Genomic DNA, 24,636 nt, shown 5'->3' on the forward strand with positions numbered 1-24,636 from the left:
AGCCGCCACTTTCTATGAATGAAGAGGCGATCCCCCCGCCCCCTCCCCCGCCAAGTCTGCGCGCTCAATCGGAAGCCTCTTGATTGGCCAGGCAAAAAGCTTGCCTGGTTCGCCGCGAGTCGGGTCCGCGAGGCGAAACTCTTGCTCCACCCTCAAACGCTGTGGGGGGGAGGGGAGGAGTCAGAATCTCCATGGCGACGAAGCCGTCAAGAGCGACCTCGCGCGAAGAATTGAGGAAGCGATGTCGCAAGCGGGGCTTCTTTTACGATAGAGGAGCGCTCGGCGGCTGGCGGGGCCTAGCGTGACCGAAGGCGCTCTTGGGTGGCTGTCCTCCTTTTCTTTTTACCGCCATGGAGATGCCGCCGCCGCCGCCGCCACTGCTGCCCCCGCCCGAAGGTGAGTCTTTAGGGCACCTCGGAGGGTGAGTGGGCCACAAAGGCTGTGTGTGTATGTCTGTCTGTCTCTGTAATAAGCAGATCAGCTTCGACTATCCCCAAACCTGGCCTGATAGTGGGGAGGATGCTTCGTAACAACGTTATGTCTTTTGGCTTGTTGTAGAAGCCAGTCTTCCAAGGGGTTAGGCACTCCGTACATGCTCAGGGGCCTCGGGGAACGGTTTTGACCCAGTTGACGGTGCTTTCCAAGGCCAGGAGGCTTCCACAACTCAAAATGTGGGAGAAACAATGTTTAACCTAAGCCACATTAACCTCAAGGCCACGCCCCCTTAACCCTTTCCCCTAACTTTCAAAAACCGGTAACTTGATGCCCACCCGCACAGGCCGTGCAGCGCTGGCAGGAGTGGCAGGCGGTATGAGGGAGGCGACCTGCTTGAGCAGAATAGGAGACTAGTTCATCGTTTCTGTCACAGCTGTTCAGCTGCCTTTCCCCCCCTTGGTAAAAGAGATAAGTAGTTTGAATGGTTCTCAGCTCTGAAAAGGTGCTAGAATAACCAACACCTAATGGTTTGAAACAATGTTTATTCTTATAAGAATACAAGTCTAAAGTCTGATTAGAAAAGATCTAAAATACCTGGTAATTATGAAGGATTATTATGAAGGATATTCAAAGAAATGAGTGGTATAATGAAATTTGGGGTATGGCAACAAATGATAAATTAACAACAGAAATTAAATTTAAAATGGGGATGATCAGAGCAAATAATTATAATGAAATAGGGGGGGATTTTATAAAATCAGTGTTGGTAGAAGGCAAAGGGAATACTCAAGAATATATGCTGTTTTGGAGGGGATAAGGGCACAATTGGAATATATTGTATATCTTTTTGTTGTTATAAATGATGAAATATAAGGGGGGGAAGGAAGGTCTCCAAGGGGTGAGGGTGTACTGTAATATGTGGGTTTTTTTCCTTTTTCTTTTTGTATTCAGATGTATATGTACTGTTTGTATTATTTGTGTTTAAAATAAATAAATATAAAGTAATTATGAAGGTTTTTTTAAGAAAAGGTTTTCAATAAAAGGCGAAATAAAGCAAGCAGGATAGAATCTGGAATTACTTATGCAAAGTAGATTGCCAGCATTTAGATTTTTTTTTAAAAAAATGTCCTACTGGAGAATCAATCTTGCCACTTAAGGAAGCACAGTCATATTATATGGGATGGGGTTGGGTTTTTTTTTTTTTTTGTACAATTGGTATCCCCTGTTTTATTTTGGCACTTCTTAAGTCATGTTTTATAGATATGGTGATTAAGTAGAGGTTATTTCTTAATTTTATAAATGCACAGTGGCATCTTTTTTTACTCTTACTCCTCCTTTTTCACAGATCAAGAACTACGCAATGTCATCGACAAACTGGCCCAGTTTGTGGCACGAAATGGCCCTGAGTTTGAAAAGATGACAATGGAGAAGCAAAAGGAAAATCCTAAATTCTCATTTCTGTTTGGAGGAGATTTCTATGGGTATTACAAATACAAGCTGGCCCTGGAACAGCAACAGTGTGAGTTAAGGAGGAGGGTGGCAAGAGAATTTGCGGTGGATAATATAAACTATTCAAAACATCCCATATGTTATCAGCAATGCTAAAAAGTGGATTGCTGTTTGTAGCCCCATTTTGCAAATAGAATGGGAGCTGTCTGAAGCTGAGAGACTATAAAATGGTTGTATTATTTGGCTTTATTAGTTCTTGGGTTCGTTACATTGCGTCTCTTCTGCGCCTTGGGATGTTCCATAATATTCTTGGGGATGACTGATTTGAGCAGGTGAAATTCACTGCAGCCGGTCATTCAATTGAACTCTTAGGAGACCCATGAATTTAAAAAAAACATGTAGCATTCAAGCTAGATGTAATCTAAGAAGCTAGATATTCTTGTCTTGGTTCTTTATTTGCTATGTATCTTAATTTCAAGAACTACCTGGATTTCCTCCCTTTATTCTGAAGTTTAAACAGTCTTGGGGATTGCTGAAGGTTGTAGAAAAAAAAAGTTATGTCACTTGCATATTTTGAAATTTGATCTTGATCATTTTAGAGCAAAGCTGCTGCATATCTGTTAATATTTTAGCTGAAGGTCCCAATTTCTTTGGATAACTTCAGAATTACTTGTGCATAGAAATCACAATAAGTGTAACTTTTGCTGAGTAGCCTTAGGTAGGGAAAAGAACTCTGGAATCCTCATTTCCAAGAAGCCATTTTTAAAAACTACTCTCTAGATCCTTACTTCTAGAGAAAGCAGTTTCCTTTATCGGGATGAGAAATTTTCCACCTGCAACATGCTGTTTGCAAAATGTTTTATGGATTTTGATAACTGGGGAAGGGAGTATATATATTGGATCATATACTCAGTATATGATCCAATATTCAGACATGGCTATCTTAGGGGTCTTCTGTGTAAGTATAACCTTTATTGTCATTGTACTTAAATACAACGAAATTGGTTCTCCTCCTTTATAGTATTGTGCAAGCAAGGTCAAGATCTTGAGGCTGCCCCATCAATTCAGCCAATTCCCCAGCCACCTTTGGCTCCTGCCGCCCCTATCACCACTCCTCAGGGGACTCCTTCAATGGAGGAATTGATCCAGCAAAGCCAATGGAATCTGCAGCAGCAGGAGCAGCACCTCCTTGCCCTGCGACAGGTATGGATTTGACAAAAGTATTGTTGAGCTGAGACTTTGGATTGGTTTGGGCAAGCCGTTGTAAATCACGCAAATGGTTTTGATATAACTCTACATCAAAGTTGCAAGGTACTTGGCAAATATTGTATTTCCTGCGGAATATGCTGCTTACTTAAGATGTGAAAATGATTCATTCAGAAGTATTTTGCCCAATATATTTAGAATACAGGCTCTTTCAAAGATACTGAAGAATTGTTACCAAGTATTACCTTGTTTTTCTCATACCCTCTGCAAATACTTTATTTGAAATATGGTGGCTGAATACTAAAAACCTAAATAGAGTACTTTTTCTGGCGTTTTTATTTGGGTGGATTCTTCCTTTGTGATTTGGCTCCGGACAGGCATATTGCTTTCTTTGAGGGGAGGGGGAAGAGTATTTTTAGCCACTTTACAGCTCAATCAGAACGAATTGTAGTTTAAAAGAAAGGACGGTCTCTGCTATGGATCATTAAATGACAGAAGTGTTACAGTCAAACATGATTTCTAAGTAGGAAAATTTGGAGACTGCTAAGTGGTGATTTGGCTTGTCCTCTTTAATTCTCTGTTTTTAGGAGCAAATCACCTCTGCAATAGCTGTGGGTATTGAGCAACAAATGCAGAAAGTCTTGGAGGAAACCCAACTGGATATGAATGAGTTTGATAACTTGCTACAACCAATCATTGACACATGCACCAAAGATGCTATCTCCGTAAGTAATGGCAAAATCAGAGCAAAGTGGTGTCTGGTACATAGATAAAGTGTTTACTACATGTTTGAAGAAGATTCCCAAATGGTCATGAAATTCTCTTTAAATATTAGAGTTAGCAATCAAGTCCATCAATTTTCATTATTCTCTAGAGCAGTGTTTCCACCATTGGTTTAAGATATGTGGAGTACTAACAGTAGAACAATGAAATGGGTCTGTCTTTGTAACTTGAGCAGATCTGGTAATATCTACAAAACTGGAAAAGTTATAAAAATTGAGTTAAGAATGACAAACTACTACATTCAAATTGAAATAGCTCTCAAAGTTCTGATATAAACTCTTTAGATGAGAAAGTGAATTCTTGGGTGAAGTATGAATCCACGTAATGATCTCCAATTATTTGTTATAGCTTATAATTTCAGTCTGATTTCTTCTGTGTAGACTACTGTGACTGTTGTGTTGTCATGGGTTCATGATACAGTTATTAGCATAAAAGATAATAATTCTTTGCACTTTCATACACCCTCCTTGTGCCTCTCATGCATTCTCCCTGACTTTCATGGACACCTCCTCCACCACCCAGCAGCACCCACTTACCTGTGTGCAACTTGCAACTTCCTGCCTGCTTCCCCAGTGACTTTAATTATGAGATGCTAGTAGGAAGTTTCCTAGACTACTGACTCTGGAAGTTGGTTAACAACAGCACAGGACTGCAGAGGTTGCTGCATTGGTAAGCAATGCAGTCACACTTTACAGTTGCGATGCTTAGCAGCAGAAATCACAGTCCCAATAATCCTAATCTTGATGGGTCAAACACATCATTTTGAAGTCTCACTACTCACACAAGAGACCTAAGTCCAGTCCCCCTTGAATTCCATTGATTCTAGCACCAATTTGCCTTGATCGTTAGTAGATCAAATTCTTGTGTATAGGAGCATGAAATAAATTGTAATATTTTTGAACTCTATCCAGGTTCCTGGATGGGGTTTTTTTTTTATGCCTGATCTTTTTTATGAACCTGAACTTTTGTTTACTATGGCAAACTTTCACACCATTTTATGTTCTCAGGCTGGAAAGAACTGGATGTTCAGTAATGCCAAGTCTCCACAGCATTGTGAACTAATGGCTGAGCATCTGCGCAATCAGATCACTGCCGAGGGGGCACATTTTGAGCTGCGACTACATTTAATCTATCTGATTAACGACGTCCTCCACCATTGGTGAGAAGTGGATCTTTCTTAGGTTCCCAGGGCAAATGAATGGATGATGAATGCTTGCTCAGATGCACCTTGAAAGATAGGTTCCAGGAGTTACTAATATGCATGTCATGTTGGCACTATGGAGAATTTAAAGACATATACTCTGTAGTTCACTTAGATCACAGGTGTCAAACTCGCCGTGTCATGTTGCCATCATGTGACTTTTACAACGTTTTCCCCATTCACGGATCTGGGGTGGGAATAACCTGTGTGTGACGGATCTGGCCTGCAGGCCGCCAGTTTGACACCCCTGACTTAAATAATTCTAGTAAATATTTGTAAAACAATCTGAAATGGCTACCAAAACCCTTATTTTAAATACCACATATTGGATGAAAAATGCTTTGGCTGAAAAACTTTAGCAACTTTTGAAAAACGGGGAGCCAAATATACATGATGTTGCCCCTTTCTCTTCTTTGGGACATTGGTGGTGGTGGGGTTATTGCATCTGTATTAAGTCTGCTTGACAGACATAGAAGAGGAACCTAGGTTTGCGCATGACTTGAAATGCTTTAGATGTCCAGGTCAAGAACTCTACATCCTTAAAATAATCTACTCCCCTAATGATGCCCTTCTTGCCTTGCTTTCAGCCAGCGGAAGCAACAACGTGATCTCCTGGCAGCCCTGCAAAAAGTGGTGGTGCCCATTTACTGCACTAGCTTCCTGGCTGTGGAGGAGGACAAACAACAGAAGATTGCCAGGGTGAGCAGCTCGGCTTTACTTCAGGGGCAGCCAAGAGCTTGCCTGAAGTCCGGCCTGCCAAGTAACAGCCTTTCTCTTCCTCTTGATTTCCCACAGCTCCTTCAGCTGTGGGAGAAAAATGGCTACTTTGATGAATCGATTATCCAGCAGCTCCAGAGTCCAGCCCTTGGACTCGGGCAGTATCAGGTAAGGCCTAGCACTAGATTTTTAGCAAGGAAGGGCTTGGTAGAAAGGGTGCAGGGTTAGGTTTAGTCTGAGCCAGCGGTTGACCTCAGGTCTACATTCTTTCTTTGCTAAAAAAAGAACCCACACCTTTTTTTATCTACAATATAAGAAATGTTAATAGCCAGTTTGAAAAATTAAGTAGTGCTAGGGAATTTTGAGATAGGAGTGAATTCTTGATGAAATTGCATTAAGGCAGCGTATTGCTGCTCACTGCAGCTAATGCTCTGGATTTCTCACAGAAGTTGAACTCCAGGCAGCTACTGTTCACAGACTCTGACTGTACATTAAGTAACCCAGTTTTATATACACTGTGCTAGTCAACAACTCTAATCTCTTCAGCCAAATTACCTCTGCTGCTCATCTGAGTGAAACCTGCTATATTTTCTTAGGACTCATTGTGGCTCATGAAGAAAAATACCTAACACATTTTTCAGAACATAGTTGCTGATAGGAGGGAACAGAAGTGGCCATGTAATAATTACATTTTGTAATATCACTACTTGAAAGGCCTGGGATACTGCCCAGCATTCTGCCAGATAGAATAACAGAGGTTGAAGGCACTTTGGAGGTCATCTAGCCCAACCCCCTGCGCAAGCAGGAAACACTGTACCATTTCAGGCAAATAGTTGTCCGGTCTCTTAAAAACTTTCAGTGTTGGAGAACCCACAGTTTCTGGAGACCAGTTGTTCCACTGATTAATTGTTCTAACTGTAGGAAATTGCCAAAATCTTGTTTATAGCCTTGAGATTATTATTAGAGATAATCCTGTTTCCTTTATTTCAGTATACTATCAATATACAGACATGTAAACTGTATTTTTTTAAAAAAAAAATGAAATTACTTAGTAACTGAACTAATCCCTTTTCATTTTTCTCAACCCAACGGAATTGTTGGATACAAATTACATGAAGTGGCTTGGAACTCCTTTTTACTGGTAGGATAACTCTCCAAAAGCAGAGCAGAACCAAATTAATTTGGCAAAGGAAGTTTGCTACAGAAATACAAAAAGGAGGGTTACGTCAGACTGAGTTTGTGGAGAAAAGCATGCTGCGATGAATCTTAAGATGGAGGCTGTGGGGGATAGATTAGAATACTGTCGATTTCTCCGTTGGAAGCTGCCTTCCTTTGTCATGTGACCTGGCAAAGAACCCATGCAGCCTGCCCTGTGCTTTCCAGCACGCGTGTACGCAAATACTCATGAGGGCAAAGCAGAAACACGCAAACAAAAATGCAGCAGCTATTTCATTATGCAGAATAAAAGGTTGATGCCGATAAAGGCCTTGAGCAGTTTTCTAGTAACAATCTTGTGTGTGCTTGCCTTTGATGGAAATGTAATACGCTGGATTTCCAGGAGGGATGGGGTACATTCTGGAGGAATAAGAGCCTGCTCAGTCCAAATATTTTATGTAAGAAAAAGAGGGTGAAGACTGTCCCTCATGGTTCTCAGAGTATATGGTAGATGCAGATAGTAGAGTGGTTCAGTTTGGCAAGATTCTATCTGTAGGTGTGGATCCATAAAGAATTCAGCTTGGAAGAGTCACCATTTATCTATCTCAATTTTAGAGTCTTAACATCAACCTTATTTTAATTTACAAGTTCATTGAACTGAAAATTATAGTAAAAAATTTAAGTAACAAATTAAGCTATCGAAATACTAAAACAAACTAATTGGGCTGAGTATGTTATACAAGCCCAGGTGCTAGCTTGATAATTGATCTGATTATGGGCATTGGATGAAAAGAGCCATAAGAGATGGAGCAAGATACTTCGTATTGGCAGGACTCTCAGTTACGATGCCGGTACTTTAAAACATCTTTCCTTTTCCAACCCTCTCTTCCCCTTCCCCTTTGCAGGCTACTCTGATCACAGAATATGCCAATGTTGTGCAGCCAATTCAGGTTGCATTTCAGCAGCAGATTCAGAATTTGAAAACTCAGCATGAGGAGTTTGTCAGCAGCCTCACACAACAGCAGCAGCAGCAGCAGCAGCCGCCACAGATGCAAATCCCCCCACTGGAAAGTGAGGTGAAACCAGCTCCTCCAGCCTTAGCTCCTCCTCCAGCTACTTCCATTGCGCAAGCAGGTACAGCTCTTTTGAGATGACAAAGAGTCTCTGTTTATGCTGTGTCTTTCTAGAGCAGGGGTATCAAACTCAAGGCCCACAGGCAGAATCCAGCCTGTAGGGTGCTTAGATCTGGCCCGTGGGGCCACCCTGGAAACATTGCAGGACCAGCCCGCAGTGCCTCTGCCAGCAAAAGCTTGGGGAGGCCACATGCAGCCGTCTCAGGCTCCGTTTTCAGCCACAACGGCCTCCTGCAGCCCTCTGCCAGCAAAAACGAAGCTTGGGGTGGAGGTGGGGGCACATGCCCAGGAGACTATTTTTGCTGGCGGAGCGCTCAGGCCACTAGGGGCGCCCTGGACACGAGTGATGTCCTGGCCATGCCCACCCTGGCCCACCAAGGACAAACACAACCTTGATCCGGCCCTCAATGAAATTGAGTTGGACAACCCTGCTCCAGAAAATGGCTTCTAATCCAGAGTTTCTCGGCCTTGTCAACTTGGAAGAGGCATGGACTTCAACTCCCAGATTTCCCCAGTCCAGTTTGGGCCACATCTCGTCAAGTTGCCAAGGTTGAGAAATACCGCTCAACTCTCTTAGTTTGGCTATCGGAGAACTTTGGGGGATGCAGTGAATGGGCATTCTGAATATTAATGACTAGGCTTCCTTAGATGGGATTGTCCAATAAAACAAGCCTCCCTGAACAAAGCTTTGAGGCAGTGCCCTAAGCAGTCTCCTCTGGGCTGATTTTATGGCGTGTCCAGGGAAGAGGCTGTCCTTTCTCACTTTGGGATTTGTTTTCAGACGAAGGGAAGGCTCCACTGCCCCTTGCAGGCTCCACAGAATACGAAGCCACCGGAGCTGGGCCCCCTGATCCTGCTGCAGCTGGACCTCGTGGACCTGGGCCTCATGATCACATTCCTTCAAATAAGCCGCCCTGGTTTGATCAGCCTCATCCTGTTACACCTTGGGGCCAACAGCAGGTACTAGTAGAAGGTCTGGGATGCATAGAGTGGGAGGTATTTCTGGACGTGAAGATCTCTTGTGTGAAGCGGCATCTAGTCAAGCTCTTGGGTTTTTGAGTAGCCTCCCCCCCAATCAACTTTATGTCTTTCCTTCTGCAGCCCCCCGATCAGCCTCCATTCCCACACCACCAGGGTCCTCCCCACTGTCCTCCATGGAACAGTAACCACGAGGGGATGTGGAACGAACAGAGGGAGCCCGGCTGGAACAATCAGCGTGAAGCCCCCTGGAACAACCAACCAGACCCATCCTGGAATAATCAGTTTGAAGCCCCCTGGAACAACCAGCATGAGCAGCCACCATGGGCCGGGGGCCAGAGAGAACCCCCTTTCCGTATGCAGCGCCCACCTCACTTCAGAGGGCCTTTCCCCCCTCACCAACAGCACCCTCAGTTCAATCAGCCTCCTCATCCGCATAACTTCAACCGCTTCCCACCTCGCTTCATGCAGGATGACTTCCCCCCAAGGCATCCCTTCGAACGGCCTCCATATCCTCATCGCTTTGACTATCCTCAGGGGGATTTCCCTCAGGGTGAGTGGATAGTAGGGCTGGGGAGAACAGCGGGTTATACTCTTGATTACTATACTGGTATGGTAGCCGGTTTCTGTCAGAAAGGATCCTTTAAAATTCTTTTGTCTATTTGAGAAATCCTCAGTCTTCTCATAAACAGCGCATGAGCCACGATGGCACAGTGGTTAGAGTGCAGTACTATACTGCAGGCTACTTCTGCTGACTGCCGGATGACTGCGATTTGGCAGTTCAAATATCACCAGGCTCAAGGTTGACTCAGCCTTCCATCTTTCTTAGATGAGTGAAATGAGGACCCAGATTGTTGGGGCCAATAGGCTGACTCTGTAAATCGCTTAGGGCTGTAAAGCCCTGTAAAGCAGTATCTAAGTCTAAATGCTATTGGTATTTTGAAAAATGAAAAAGGAGGCATACATATGTGTGTTCCTACTTAAGATTCTGAATACCTTTTCTGTAAAATATGGCTTTTCTAAATTATGCTTGTGGTCACCTGTTTTTCTACCCCCTTAAAACAAAACCAGGGTCAAATTAACCAAGTGGTGGGCTTTTAAAACTGATGGTTGTGGAAATTATAATGTATGAAGAAGTGCTGATGTTGCGGTTTTCAGCCCCAAAGGGATAGGAGAGACCTTTTATATTAATAAAGCCCAACCCACTTATCTGCTTTGGTCTAAAATTTTGCCTTTGCCTGAATCTGGCTACATTCTTGCATGAATTATTTCTTTACACAGGCTAGCCCTCTTTTTGTGCACCCTATTTAAAACACAGCTCGTTGGAAAAGGCCCTGGAAATCCTGAAGGTGCTACTGGGGCAAGTTGAGTTTATAAATCCTTGCCCAGGAAAGCGGCAAACAGTCATAGTGTAGCTAATCTTTGTGAGACAGTTTTGATGTGTGTGAAGAACTCAGGTGGGGTAAGGTCGGGAAGAATATATCTCCATTCTCTAACCTTGTTTCTGGACTAAAAAAGGGGGGTTTCCTATCTGTTTCTGTTCTCTGCCCTGCTCTTGTTATTTGCATAAGCCCCTTTTCAAAAGACTGCCTTGAGTTACTTCAAGTTTGAACTTCTGATATTCCTTTCCAGAAATTGGACCACCTCACCACCACCCTGGGCACCGCATGCCACATCCTGGAATAAGTGAGCACCCTCCGTGGGGTGGGCCACAGCATCCTGACTTTGGACCTCCCCCCCATGGCTTCAATGGACAGCCACCTCACATGCGCAGGCAGGGGCCACCTCACGTTAACCACGATGACCCCAGTCTGGTGCCAAACGTCCCTTACTTTGATCTTCCTGCTGGACTCATGGCTCCCCTTGTCAAAGTAAGTGCTTTCAACAGTTTCTTTGGGAACGACTGGATTATGGGCTCTCCAAGGGAAACCTGTGTATTGTCACAAGCATATAAATGTTCCTGCTGAATGGTTGAGGGAGAGGCAAGGTGTCTGGATTAATAATTAATCAGTGTTAGGAACCTAACTTCTTTTAACTCCAGGTAACTCGTTTCCACTTGTGACTTCTATTTGAGGCAGTTACTGGAGGTTTAGCTCCATTCACACTGCAGGGTGTTGTTTTTAAGGGTCCAGTTTTTACAAGTGCCTCATTTGAATCTCTGGTTTTTTTTTCCTTTTAGCTGGAAGATCACGAGTACAAGCCTTTGGATCCCAAGGACATCCGCCTGCCCCCTCCGATGCCTCCCAGTGAGAGATTACTGGCTGCAGTTGAAGCCTTTTATAGTCCCCCGTCCCACGATAGGCCAAGGAACAGGTAAAAAAGATTGAGCTAGGCCTAAGGGTTCTATGGATTCTGCAGTCTCCTTGGTCACCCCCTGGAGTCAGGTCCGCTCCAGTCCTCCTGATCTTCCTTAAGAGTATAAGAGCTGCAGTGGCACAGTGGTTAGAGTGCAGTACTGCAGGCTACTTCTGTTGACTGCCTGCAATCTAGCAGATCGAATCTCACCAGGTTCAAGGTTGACTCAGCTTCCATCCTTCCAGGGTGGGTAAAATGAGGACCCAGATTGTTGGGGGCAATAGGCTGACTCTGTAAACCGCTTAGAGAGGGCTGTAAAAAGCACTGTGAAGCGGTATATAAGTCTAGGTGCTATTGCTATTGTCTAGTTGGCTTGGGGCTCTAAAGGAAGGACTTTGTGTTGGAGGTGGCTTGTAGATTAATAATAGCAGATCCCACCTCCCCTCCACCCATCTTTTAGCTATCCTATTTTGTATTTTATGTTTGATAGTTTTGTAGCATACTATTTATATAGTTTTATTTTTTTAATATTGTAAGTCATCCAGAGTTACCCTATGGCAGCGGTTCTCAAATAGTGGGGCGCGCCCCCCTGGGGGGGCGCGAGGCTCCGTAAAGGGGGGCGCGAAGGCTCCCTTTCCATCTGGGTGCAACGGCGGCGGCGTGGGCGAGGCATAATATATCCCGCCTGGAAGTGGCAGCACTTCGGGCTGTGGATTTTCATTGGAGCCGCGGGCTGGAGCTGTGCAAGAAGCTTGCTTGGGCGGGGGTGGGAGGGAGGGAAGCATGGCTGTCCCAGGCTTCCCTCCCTCCTCCCCCCCCCCAGCCCAAGCAGACTTTTTGCACAGCTCCAGCCCGCAGCTCTGATGAGTCTCTGAGCAGTCCCCAGCGCTGCCACTTCAAGCCGGGATATATTCTGCCATGCCCTCGGCGGCGTCTTTATGCAGGTAGCTCGCCTCCCCGCCAGCAGCTCCACCGCCAGCATTCCGTCTGGAAGCGGAAGCGCAACAGCTGCTGTTGGGGAAGGGACAAAGGGGCGGCGGTCGCCCGATCTTGCCACCGCCACCCCTTCGCCCCTGGTAACGGCGACTGTTGTGCTGCTGCTTTCAGCTGGGATGCTGGAGGAGCTGCTGGCAGGGAGGGAGGGAAGAAAGGGAGGAGGGAGTAAGGATAGACAAGCAAGAGGGAAAGAGGAAAGAAGGCAAGCAGGCAGGAAGGAGGCAGAAGGAAGGAGGGAAGAATGGAACTGGAAGGGAGGCAGGGAAGAAGGGAGGGAGAAAGGAAGGATAGGAGGATAGGGAAAGAGGAAAGAAGGCAGGCAGGCAGGGGGAAAGAGGAAGGAGGGAACTGGAAGGGAGGCAGGAAGGAAGGGAAGGAGGAAGGGAGGGTGGAAGGAAGGATAGACAAGTAAGAGGGAAAGAGGAAAGGAAGCATGTGACTACGGTGGGAGACGAGGAAAGATCGGTGTGCTATGTTATGCAGAGGTGTACTTATAACAATTTTATAGACAAATTATACTATTTACAGTCGCGCGGGGGGGAGGCGCGAAATGTTTTCTTCTTCCTAGGGGGGGCATGACAGAAAATAATTGAGAAGCACTGCCCTATGGCAAGATGGGCAGCCAATGCATTTGATAAACAAACAAGCAGGCAAACTGATTTCTCTCTCTCCGCTCCCTTTTTTCTATTTGTTTTCTTATTTCAGTGAGGGCTGGGAGCAGAATGGACTGTATGAGTTCTTTAGAGCAAAGATGCGAGCGCGGCGCCGCAAAGGGCAAGAGAAAAGAAACAGGTAGCGGTTTCATTCATGTTATCCTAGTAGTGAAAGTAACAAAACTTCATAGGCAAGGTTACATTTTTAGTACTGTCAGTTAGTACAGTACAGTACAGTACTGTTGTATATGTGATGCATAAATATGGAAAGTTCTGTTTTTGCATAGGTCCAAATTTACTACAGATAGGCAGAATGCGTCTCAATCATAAACCCTTCCTCAAACATAAATGTGACCTTATTTTAGGCTGGCAAACACTTGGCATTAAGCCCATCTCATATTAACAAAGTTTACAGGATTGTGAAAAGTATCAAGTATTTCATCTTCTGAAGCTTCTTTTTTTTGGGGGGGGGGGGGGGGGGCTGGCTATAATAATAATAATAATAATAATAATAATAATAAATATTTATTTCTTAGCCGCACCCTCTCCCGAAGGACTCGGGGCGGCGTACAATGAAACATATGAAATAAATATGGACAAAACAAACATAACAGAGACATATACCGAGACATACACAAGGAGGAGGTCGGCTGATAAATAAAACAATTAAAATACAGTCTTTTAAAAACCCCTAGATAATTAAATTAAATATAATTAAAATACCCAGTAAAAGCCCGTCAGGAGCGATATGGTTAGATCAAAGTTGAGCCAGGCCAGCTGTTTGGAATAGGTGCATCAGGACTGGATCATATTTTAAATTCAGATTCACTTCCTGAACTCATATTGCTAGATACACTTGCAGGCTGCTTTTCCAGTATCAGTTAAAAGACGTATTTTTATTTCCTCCTTTTTCTGGTGCAGTGGCCCCTCACAATCCCGCAGCAGGTCTAAAAGCAGAGGACGCTCTTCTTCCCGCTCCAATTCAAGGTCTTCAAAATCCTCCGGCTCATATTCAAGGTCTCGATCTCGATCCTGCTCCAGATCAAGGTCCTACTCCCGGTCTCAGTCCAGGTAAAACAAAGGAGGGAGGAAACTAAGTTTACAAAGACGGTGGGGTTTTTCTACTTGACTAGCGAATGTACTGTTTTGTATTGTCTCCTTAGGAGCTTGAATATTATTGTTGGAAAACTACAGAGGTGGTGTTTGTATAAGTTGTAGCTCTTGTGTTAAATTTATGTTTTACCGACAAAGAAATAAAGGGGAGACTAGTATAGATCTATTTCAAGCTATTTAGTTCTCAACAGTTAGCCATGTTCTTTCTGGAATTCGAACCCAGGATGCTTGCATATTAGTTAGATCAGTGTTTCTCAAACTTGGCAACTTTAAGTCCTGTGGACTTCAACTCCCAGAATTCCCCAGCCAGCTATGCTGGCTGGGGGATTCTGGGAGTTGAAGTCCACAGGACTTAAAGTTGCCAAGTTTGAGAAACACTGAGTTAGATGTATTAACCTCTAAGTCACGGGTTCTCCTCACTTTATCAGCTATACCAGGGGAGAGATTAAGTGCTTTTTCTCCCATGGGACTGGTCTATCAGGGCAACCTGGTCTACCCAATTATGGGTCTTTCAGTCCAGGAGCCTTCACTGTTCGTATTCCTTTTAGGAATAAATCAATTTCATTGAACCTTCAAGTGTGGATCTGGTCTTTCACACCTGACAGATACCTTCTGATTACTTCCCTAGTATAAATCAACAGCTCCAAGGCTTTTCCTTATTGGTAGGGAGGAATCAGGAAACATACAATGTACATTTGTAGTCTATAGAATGCAACTAATTTTCACCTGTTGTATTTTGTAGGAGTAGGAGCAGATCCCGCTCTTCCCGAAGTCGCTCCCGCTCCAGGTCCCGATCAAAATCCTACTCCCCTAGTAGGAGGCGCCGGTCTCGATCTCGCAGTCAGACACCTCCGTAAGATTTGACTTGTTCATTCTACAAAGATTTTGGTTCAGAAGTGGGCAAAAAGCTGAAATGTTTGAGAAACTTAACACGGTAGTCAAAAATGTATTTTTTTAAAAAAAAAATTCCCATGTAGATTCTTTGCCATTGTCACAGTTGCTGTCTTCGTTTAGTCATTCTTCAGCAAGTGTTAGCCAAAAATATATAAAATGTCTGATTTACTGCATTGTGCTTACTGATGTAGCTCTGCAGCTGGATTGGGCTCCAGCTCAGGACCTCCCATACCAGAATCCAGACTTGGAGAGGAGAATAAAGGACATCAGATGCTGGTGAAAATGGGTAAGAAAGACTGCCTATTTCTCTCAGCCTGCATTATCTTTCAGGCAGTATTCCAAATTTGTTTCCTGTACTGAGAAATCACTGCTTTCCCACATAGGTGTTGAGGTTTTAGCTCCCAGAATTCTCTGCCAATGTACCTATTACCCATATGTGCGATGACTGGGGACTTCGTTTCCAATCGAGTTGGGAACGGAAGTGTTGAGTTACTTTGAACCAAGATTGCACAACATGCTCAACTTTTAGCTGCAGTTTTCAAATCTTTCGTAACTTGAAATTTTTAGTCCTTGTAATTCTGTAAGAAAACGGCACACTATATTCGACACGGGAGATTCTAACATGCTGAGGGGGTTGAATGGTTTGCATATCCCATGGACTCAACCATGGTTGCGTGAATCTAGGCCCATCTGAATCATTTCTTTGCACACCAGGGTTGGCTGCATTTTGTCAGTAATGTCTATATATGGCAAGAATTGCAGTCTTACTCTAGTCTTGCAAAAAACCCAAGTCTTCCAAGTATTTTCCTAGCCTACTTTGTGAAATATTTACCGAGGGTCCTGAATCTACTTCTTTATGCAGGAGTTCCTCTTCTGGAAGAATTTTCCTGAGGCAGATCTGTACATGGAGTGAGCAAAATTGGTCTGGAATGACTGGAAGTGAACACATAGACATGATTTTGTTGGTTGGCAACTGGAACATTTTTGTGTGCTTGATCATGCTATTCTGTGTTTTTCAGGATGGAGTGGATCTGGGGGCTTGGGTGCCAAGGAGCAAGGGATCCAGGACCCTATTAAAGGAGGGGATATCAGAGACAAATGGGATCAGTATAAGGGTGTGGGAGTATCCCTAGACGATCCCTATGAGAATTATCGCAGGAACAAAAGCTATTCCTTTATTGCTCGTATGAAGGCCAGAGATGAAAGTAAGTGCCCAGTTTAGCAGGTTAACAATAATCAGGGCAAATAAACTTTTGGATGGTTTCCATAAGGTTAGCAAGCCTTTGGCTAAAAGGGAATTCTTGTTTTAGGAAGATGTGTTGGCTGCTTTTGGTACTGATGCTTAACAAGCAGCACAGCAAGGTGCTGCTGTGCACCATCTTTTGGCTTTTTGAATGTAGTGTGTGCATATTTAAAAGAATAAAAAGGAAGTAATTACCTTTCTAAGAATAATGTTAAGTTCGTAATGTTTGGACTAACCTTGGGTGCATTTGAAAGACACCCAGTAACAACTGCATGTTTTGAAATTGGGGGCAGTGCAAACCAATAGCAAATCTTTCCATCTGGATTGGCTATATAAATTTCTAGCGTGTGCAGGTATGCAAAATGTTTTGAAATCAAAACTTCAGGTGTGAGACTACCTTTTTTTTTTAGCACATAAGGGGGTGATCATTTCAGAAGCGTTTTCAAACTCCCCGATTCACAATTTAAATTTTTCTGACAATTATATTTTTCTCCTAAAGGCTAATGGTGTTTCAAGTGGAGGAAGCCAGATAGCTACCAAGTACTGGGCAAATGAATCAAGAATCTACTGTACATTCTAAATCCCCAAGATACCCCTCTGCAGCCATCACAGCTCCATCCAGAACAGAGGGCTTAACCACTCAATAGTTACTTCTAGATGTTTAAGGATTTGTAACAAGGAAAAAAAAATATTTAGGCCTTTTATATTTTTGTATATATCCTTTTAAGAAGAATTAAGAGGAGCGCTGTAGACTGACTCATCTGTAGCACCATCGCATTTCCTTGCTTGTTTCAAAATACGAAGCATTCCTAGAAGCCCTGTCTGAAAACATCTTTTGTAACTGTGGGTGCCCATATAGATCATCAGTTCTCAGTGATCTAAGGCTTGCCCTGAGCGAACTGAAAGAACCATTTCCCTCCCAGGCTAGAATTCTTTCACAGCCATCCATTTTGACATAAGGTAGCAACTGTTGTAGACTGACTTACTGTAGCTGTGAAATTTATTCATCTTTCAACTCCCTTCTGTCATGAGTCAGCTACCATCTTGTATTTACTGTTGCCTTCCAATAAAAACTTTTTTCTATATAAGGATGAGATTTATTAATAGGTGATGCAGCAACAGAATATTTTCTCAGTCTCGTTTGATACTCCTCATTTGATGTAGAGGAAAGTTTAGAGTTTGATTTTAATTTTCAGCACTGAATTGTACACTGTATAATTACATCAAAATGCAGCAAAGAAGAGTCATTCTCTTATCTCTGTTGAGGTTTCTCTTAAAAAATCCAGTTGAATGCATATTTCAAGTTGTGATTCCCAAGATTTTGTGCTTCTTTTGCCTCTTTCTAAAACTGGTGCTGTCTGTTGAGGGTGAAAAGGACTAGTGAGCCTAAGAAGCCATTTGTTCATATTCTTTCAGCTCTTGCAAGGCTTGTTCCATGGTCAAAGGCAGGGGCTTGTGCTGTTGAATATACTGCAAGATACAAAGCCGGATAAAAATAAGATAATGTACCAAACTACTCCATGCCCACAGCTTTCTTTATTCTGAATAGGGGCACTTGAAATTATGAATTTCTGGAGGGGAAGATGTATTGATGCGGCAGCCATATCAATCCTAGAATCATCTTTAATATCAAAGGATAAAACTAGATCAATGTATTTTTTAAAAAAATAAAAATTCTGTCAATCTGCAAAGCCATGATTGCAGCACTTTGAAACTATAAATATAAAATTAATGAAGCTTTGCAGAATCTAACTATAATAATATAATGGTAGGCTATCAGTAACATTCTCGTTCCAATGTAAATTAATAACTTTTTTTAAAAAAAAATATTCAAGTGTAACACAATGTCTTTGCACTGGAAAGATGTGTGTCAAAAGTGCCTTGCTGGATAGTACATTCCAAAGCTTCAGGTCAATCATTTATCCCAACTCATCCTTAGAATATTAAATTTGGCTAAGGAATTTGGGGACATTCTTATTGTTTCTACAGGACAACAGCACTTTGAATTGGAACCAGAAATTAATTTTTGACCCAATGAAGATAATGTAAAATTAATTCAATATGAAACTACAACATACAGCCTGAAACCAAATTCTATATTACAGCAGTCCTGTAATTGTCACAGTAGCTTAAGCTGTTATAAATATTATGCGCTACAGAGGCCCCTGTCCCTCCTAAGAAGAAGCTGTAAAACACTTTTTTTATTGAGCGTGTGCATACAGGTCATGACTAGCTTGGTTTGGTTTCATTTATTTGGCTGCAACTTGGGGAAGGGCCAAAACTGGTTAACCTCATCCTTTTCGGAAATGGAAATGGGATCATGGGGAGAACCCATATTGCTACCATGGGTTGACAATCCCTAATCTAAAAATATGCCTTGAGACGAGCACTTTATTTTTTAAAAGCTCTTTCAGAACAACGAAAGCAATGTTTACATCAGTTGTTTTTCACCCTCAGCGACAGTTAAGAGGTGAAGTCTTCATGCTGGCTCATGAATTCTCAGAGTTGAAGTCCACACACCTTACAGTTTCTGGGATTGAAAAACATTGACCTAAACACGCCACTCATTAAGAAAACGTCAGACCTCATCTAGTCCACTACTAGAACCAGAATTTTTACTCTAATCCTTAACACTAGTTTGGGCTTCCTACGAACAATTCACTCACCATCATTAAGCAGACTAGATTTAAGTAGCATTGTGCATGAACATACTCTCTCCCTACATTTTTTTAAAATAATACAAATAATATAAAAACTTTAAACTAGATTTGACTGAAGCAGCAGCCTTAGCTGCTACATATTAATGAATATTGGAATATGGAGATTACAAATGCAATGTAAAAAATGAACAACTTTTGTTAATATTAAATTGTTTGGAACAATTTAACATACACTCATACCTATTTCCTTTATTTTTGTTTTGTATACACAAAAGTTTTATTTTTAACCAAACCAAAAAAGACATTGGAAATAATTTTTGTTGAGAGTACGGATTTAAAAAGTTTTCAGTTGTTTAAAACTTGCTGCTTATGAGCTGAAATTTTCCATTTAAAAATTGCACCTATTGTTACTGAAGCTTGGCCCGTCAGTGATTCTCAAAAGCCAAAATAGAGGTTTTGTTTTATGACTGATGCGAATTTTAGACTAATTCGCCTAAATGATAGGCACTATGAAGAGAGGCATCCCTTTACTATGTAAAACATTTCCCATACATGTCCTAAGTACTAGATGTGGGATATACAAACCTTTCTAGATCAGCCCTTTAGATCTCAAGAATGAATGATAGTGGAAGACTTAATCTGCAGCATTATTTACATTTTTATTTAAGACTCCATTTCTGGATCTTTAATGTCACAGATTCAGAATGCAAGAATAAAACAACAAATTTAGCTTTGAAAATCTGAAAAAGTGGGTGTTTTTTAAGTGCACATAATCTAGAGATTACAAAAATTACCATTTTGGCTTCTTCCAAGGTATGATAGTGGTATTCCTCCTCTTCCAGCGATGCCACAAAGGAGGCATGAAGATGTCGATTGATCTCTATGGACTGCTGAATAAGCAGCAAGTTTTGCTTTAACATGTTATTCAAAGCAGAGATAGATGGATTGTATACCGACAGAGCTGGAGAAGGCAAAAAGATATAAGCAGAGTTTAATTGCTCTGACTGGCTTTAACTAGGTCTCGGGAAAAGAAGTTTGATCACAGAACCCTTCAAATCTAAATTGTTTTTGCTTCTGACAATCTACGGATGCGATCACCCCTTAGGGAGGAAATGTGTATCAATGGAGTTCAGATATTGCAAGCAATAGCTCAATTCCTGCTACCTTCACATCGCAGGTGCAAAATGCACCAGGTTGACGGATGAGGGGTTTTAAAATGAAGTTCATTTACATTACAAATTAGTTAAATGACAATGGCCAATGAGGAGGAATGGTAAGAGTTTTGTTCCATAACGAGGTGCCTCTCTGTAAGTAAAATAAGGGATGGTGCTCATCAGGGGCAAAGAGAGGGATTACCTTCTATGACTTCCATGTTCAATTCATGGTTGCTAAAACACGGAGCTTCAGCAGAGCTTTGCTGTATTGCATGGCCAACAACAGGAACATCATCTATGGGACAGGGAAAAGAAGACACTTTATGGCAGAGAGGCTGAGGCAACTGCACTATTTCTAAAAACGAATCTGTATATTAATCTACCGCATGTTGACTGACTTACATTGTAACCTATGATAAGCAAGTGAGAAGGAACCGGTCTGAACAGCTACTTCTTTCACCTCTATCTTCTTTATAGCTTTGGTGCACTTGGGTGCCACAGAAGGACAACAGGGAGAAGATAAATGAGATTGGATGGAATGACCTGAGGCATCCAAACGGCCATCTGACTTTTCAGAAGATGATTCTCCTGCTTCCTTAGATGTGGGAGAAAATGATGAGGGCTCAAAATCTTCAGAATACTCGGTATTGTTGAGGCTTTCCTCCTTGCAGGGGGAATATCCAGCAGAACTGCTGCTTAGCTGCTCAGATATTTCAGTTTCTTCCAGGTTTTCCTCTTCCTCCAAGGACACAGCTGAGGTTTTAAAGAGGCTTTGAGGATTAGCAGGAGAAAGAACTGTTCCTCCTAAATTCTTGTTTAACTTCTCAACTGCTTCTATTACCTGAGAAAAATGTTTTTCTATCAGCATGAATCAAGACTGCAGCAGAAAATGAAAGCTAAGCAAGCAAAAAAGAACATACGTCCTTGCAATATTTCTCTTGGAACAAATGAACAGATGTTACAGATTCTTCCTTCCCTACACGCTAGTCAGAATAATAAGACTGCTTTTTTCTGATAGCATTAGCAGAAAACAATTACGACCCAATAGTCCAGAATCTTTGATCCCTTAATAAAAGATGTCTAGGATGACACAAACCAATACCGATGCAGAGATTAGTACCTATTGAAAACACGAGAGTTGCTTTACCTCTTCTTTTAATTCTGTTTTCTGGCAGGGTTCCAGTTCATCCAGGCTCAAAATATTCACTCTGAAATCTACAGCAACAAGAAATACCACTTAGGGGAATCTAGTGATAGAATTCATATCCTATCTTATGAGAAGGCCAAGTTATTTATTTGCTGATATCTAGTCAATTTTGTCATGAAAAAGCATTTCAACATTTGCTTTTTTTCTGCTGAAAAATATATAGCCAGGCTTTATTAGCTCAACAACAAGAGGAAAGACCAAGGCCAAATTACGCATAGGATTTAACTGCAATGCTAATAATTGACCATAATGTTCTGAGATCTGAATACAGTTCTGGAAATGTTACTTGTGCCAGAAAATATATTGCATAAAATTCATGTTATTTTCATAATTCTGTAGTACAGCTAGTTCTCAGGTTATGATGGGACTGGGATTGCTGTTGATAACTGATCGGGTTGTAAAGCATGATGTTATATGATCGCATCATTTAGTGACAATCCAAGCAGTCCCAGTGCCACTGTAACCCCAAGGGGCTTGAGTTGTTAAGCAGGAAGTAGCAGAAATCCAAGTAAGGAATATGGGGGTGCTGCAGGGGATGGGGGAACTCAGGCATAGGCTATGCACAAATTAAGGGAGAACAGGGAAGGGGTGTTATAGTGCCATGTAAGCACAGGAAGTCCATGGGATGGAAAGTGTAGCACTGTGCAAATGCAAGAAAGCTTTTCCATGGAGGGTATGGTATGGTGCATGCATAGAAAATTCAGGGAGACTTAACCCATGGACTTTTCTTGTGAGAAGCAAGCAAATTACATGACCATAGCTCCCTGGATTGTCTTTGTAATCGCATAGCAGGCATACAAATGCCTAGATTGTGATCATGCAACCACAGAGGTGCTATGGTCATATGTCCATTTTTTCAGCACTGACGTAACTGAACAACTGCTAAACAAATGAATGTAAACGAAGGACTACCAGTACCTGTTTCTCCAAGGACAACCTTTGGAGAAAAATATCAAATCATTTCCCATTCTTTTTAAAAACTATTGCTTCTCTTTTATTTTGAGATGCCCCTTTTCCTAAAAGAAATAATTCTAAATTCTAATTCTTAATTCTAATTCTAATGGTGTTATTTCTCCAGAGACTCTGGGCAACTGATCTATTTACTTTTTTATAGTAAACACAGATGGGAACTTGGTAGTCGTCCAAAATTTGCTGAACCTAAATACAGTAATTTACAATTCAGCCAAAGAGTATGCCATCACAAAGTGATCTGTTTAACTCACCACTGTTGCTGGAAATATCATTGTGTACATCAGTCACCTCTGAGAACAACTCATCCAAGGATCGGATAATACTCCGTTCAGAAAAAGATTTCTTCTGGTAATTAGAGCTATTATGGGATATTGTATCTGCTGGACTGTATTTTATAGATGGAGGAGAGGAGGAACAAGAAGCTACATGGCTTGCTCTTGTATCCCTGTTTGGTGAATAGGGAGAATGATATAGAGGTCTGTTCACTTGACTTTCTTCAGGCAGAGATCTTGAACTGGAAAATGTCTCTGGTAGCAACTGGATCAGGATGAATTAATGCAAAGGAAGGAAAACAAGCAGAGAGGGAAGGAAAGATGATTAGGATATTTTACTAATTTTGGCTCTCTGTAATATTGAAAGAACTAAACATTTTTTGTTTCCAAAATAAATGTCTTCAAAATAATTCATTTGCAATAGAAGTTTTTTCAGATGAAACAAAACATAAAAGATATGTGAACATTATAGATATTTATGAGTGAGCTTAGGATTGCATCTGAAGATAACTGGACAAAAAGCTCCTACCTGAAGCAGCTAATACTTACTGGTAACCTTTGATTTTTAAAAATAAATGGCTCCATGCCTTTGGATCATCAGCTTTCCAAACAGAGAAATCTAAGGTGGATTCCATGATCAGTAGAAAAAAAATTATATAGTGTTCTAAATTTTTAATTCTCAGGTCTAGAGAAAGTTTCCGCAGCCATAAAGTGGATGAGTCAGACCATAGGTTTCATAAATACAAATCGCAAACAGATAGTTCTCGATTTACAACCGTTCACTTAGTGACCATTCGAAATTACAACAGCAGTGAAAAGTGACTTATGACCATCTTTTACACTTATGACTGTTGCAGCATCCCCATGGTCATGTGATTTACATTTGGATGCTTGACAAGTAACACATTTATGACAGTTGCAATGTCCTGGGGTCATGTGATCCACTTTTACAACCTTTTGACAAGCAAAGCCAATGTGGAAACCAGTTTCACTTAACAACCATGTTACTAATTTAACTACTTCAGTGATTCACTTAACAAATGTGGCAAGAAAAGTCATAAAATGAGGCAAAACTCACTTAACAAATTTCTCACTTAGCAACAGAAAGTTTGGGCTCAATTAAGTGGAGGACTACCTGTACTTGCCAACAAGTTCCAACTTTGAGAAAAATAAACATGGAGATGCAAGTTGGGTCAAGTTCCTCTTCACCAACAGCTATCAGTCCAAATCACCAAGATAAGACCTCAAGTTACCTTTGCGTTGGGTTGGAATTTGAATTTATCTTCCTGTCCTTTGGATTTTTGGGGAACCTCTTGTCTGTATGTATCTGCATCTTCCTCACTATCCCCAGTTGTGTCTGCAAGAGTCACATTTTCCGTTTGAGCCTTGACACTCTCCTTCAGCCTAGCTGTCTTCTTCAGGAACTTCAAACCGCCTGTCCTCAATTCAAAATCCTTACTCGATTCACTCAAAGAGAGTTCAGCATCCGTCACAGGTATCATCTCCTCCGTGCTTTGTTTAGTCTTCCGGCTCTGGATCTTGCTCTCTATCTGTGCCAACTTTCTGAGGATGGCATTTGATCTCCCCTTGGAGGCAGCACCCAGTCCCACCCTCGTGATGGGACCGAGCCCCGCTTGCTGGATGTCCACCTGCACATTCTGTGGCTTCTGCTTGAGGAACCGGCTGCCAGGCTGTGCCACTCGGGTGGTGTCAGCAGGACCCACATTTCCCGTCTCTTCCCTTCCCACGCAAGGACTCTTCGAACTGGAGAGGTTGCTCAGGTCACTGTCCGTGGGGATCACGGAAAGACAGCGAGTGCTGCTACTGGAGGCCTGGATGGTCGGCTTGCTCTTGCCAATCTCTTCTTGCTCCTACAAATCAAGTTTTTAAGATTTTAGACTTAGAACCGAGATACAGTGTGTGCTTATTTATGGACGTTGAGGTAAAAGAGCCTCGTCATAAATCACCTGCTTCCGTTCCGCGACGAGTCGCTTCCCCGCCAAGAGGGCCTCGGCGCGAATAAACTCCTGCCGGCCACCCCTCCGCATAGCCACGCAGGATCGCGTCCTCCTCCCCGGCCCAGCGCTGCGTTGTTTAGCAACGGCACATACCAATATGTT

The 24,636-nt window shown here is 42.3% G+C and overlaps 2 protein-coding genes across 6 annotated transcripts; one reads left to right on the plus strand and one right to left on the minus strand.

Annotated features, from left to right (window-relative positions):
* The first annotated feature begins 200 nt into the window (after positions 1-200).
* CHERP (calcium homeostasis endoplasmic reticulum protein) lies at positions 201-20,682 on the plus strand. Of its 4 annotated transcripts, XM_081967225.1 has the most exons (18): positions 205-396; positions 1,781-1,954; positions 2,906-3,087; positions 3,678-3,815; positions 4,881-5,032; positions 5,662-5,773; positions 5,870-5,959; positions 7,852-8,080; positions 8,861-9,039; positions 9,181-9,610; positions 10,690-10,928; positions 11,237-11,370; positions 13,054-13,140; positions 13,923-14,072; positions 14,857-14,967; positions 15,200-15,294; positions 16,028-16,213; positions 20,543-20,682. In XM_081967225.1, exons 1-18 carry the CDS (start codon positions 351-353, stop codon positions 20,590-20,592), a joined length of 2,784 nt encoding a protein of 927 aa, XP_081823351.1. In that variant the 5' UTR covers positions 205-350; the 3' UTR covers positions 20,593-20,682. The 4 variants fall into 4 exon arrangements, with proteins under 4 accessions (XP_081823349.1, XP_081823352.1, XP_081823350.1 ...); XM_081967223.1 differs by having other exon boundaries at positions 201-396; positions 5,662-5,959; XM_081967226.1 differs by lacking the exons at positions 16,028-16,213; positions 20,543-20,682 and adding an exon at positions 15,871-16,012 and having other exon boundaries at positions 203-396.
* Positions 17,476-24,631, minus strand: LOC309399437 (uncharacterized protein C19orf44). 2 transcript variants are annotated; one of them, XM_081967264.1, is made up of 8 exons: positions 24,484-24,631; positions 23,770-24,387; positions 22,496-22,781; positions 21,213-21,280; positions 20,468-20,906; positions 20,268-20,360; positions 19,706-19,872; positions 17,476-17,721 (listed from the first exon to the last, which is right to left on the minus strand). In XM_081967264.1, the coding sequence occupies exons 1-8, from the start codon at positions 24,562-24,564 to the stop codon at positions 17,638-17,640; spliced, it is 1,836 nt and encodes a 611-aa protein (XP_081823390.1). In that variant the 5' UTR covers positions 24,565-24,631; the 3' UTR covers positions 17,476-17,637. The 2 variants fall into 2 exon arrangements, with proteins under 2 accessions (XP_081823390.1, XP_081823389.1); XM_081967263.1 differs by having other exon boundaries at positions 20,268-20,384.
* Between the last annotated feature and the right edge of the window lie 5 nt (positions 24,632-24,636).

The sequence above is a fragment of the Natrix helvetica genome (assembly GCF_964273705.1).
Source record: "Natrix helvetica genome assembly, chromosome: 1".
NCBI lineage: Eukaryota > Metazoa > Chordata > Lepidosauria > Squamata > Natricidae > Natrix > Natrix helvetica.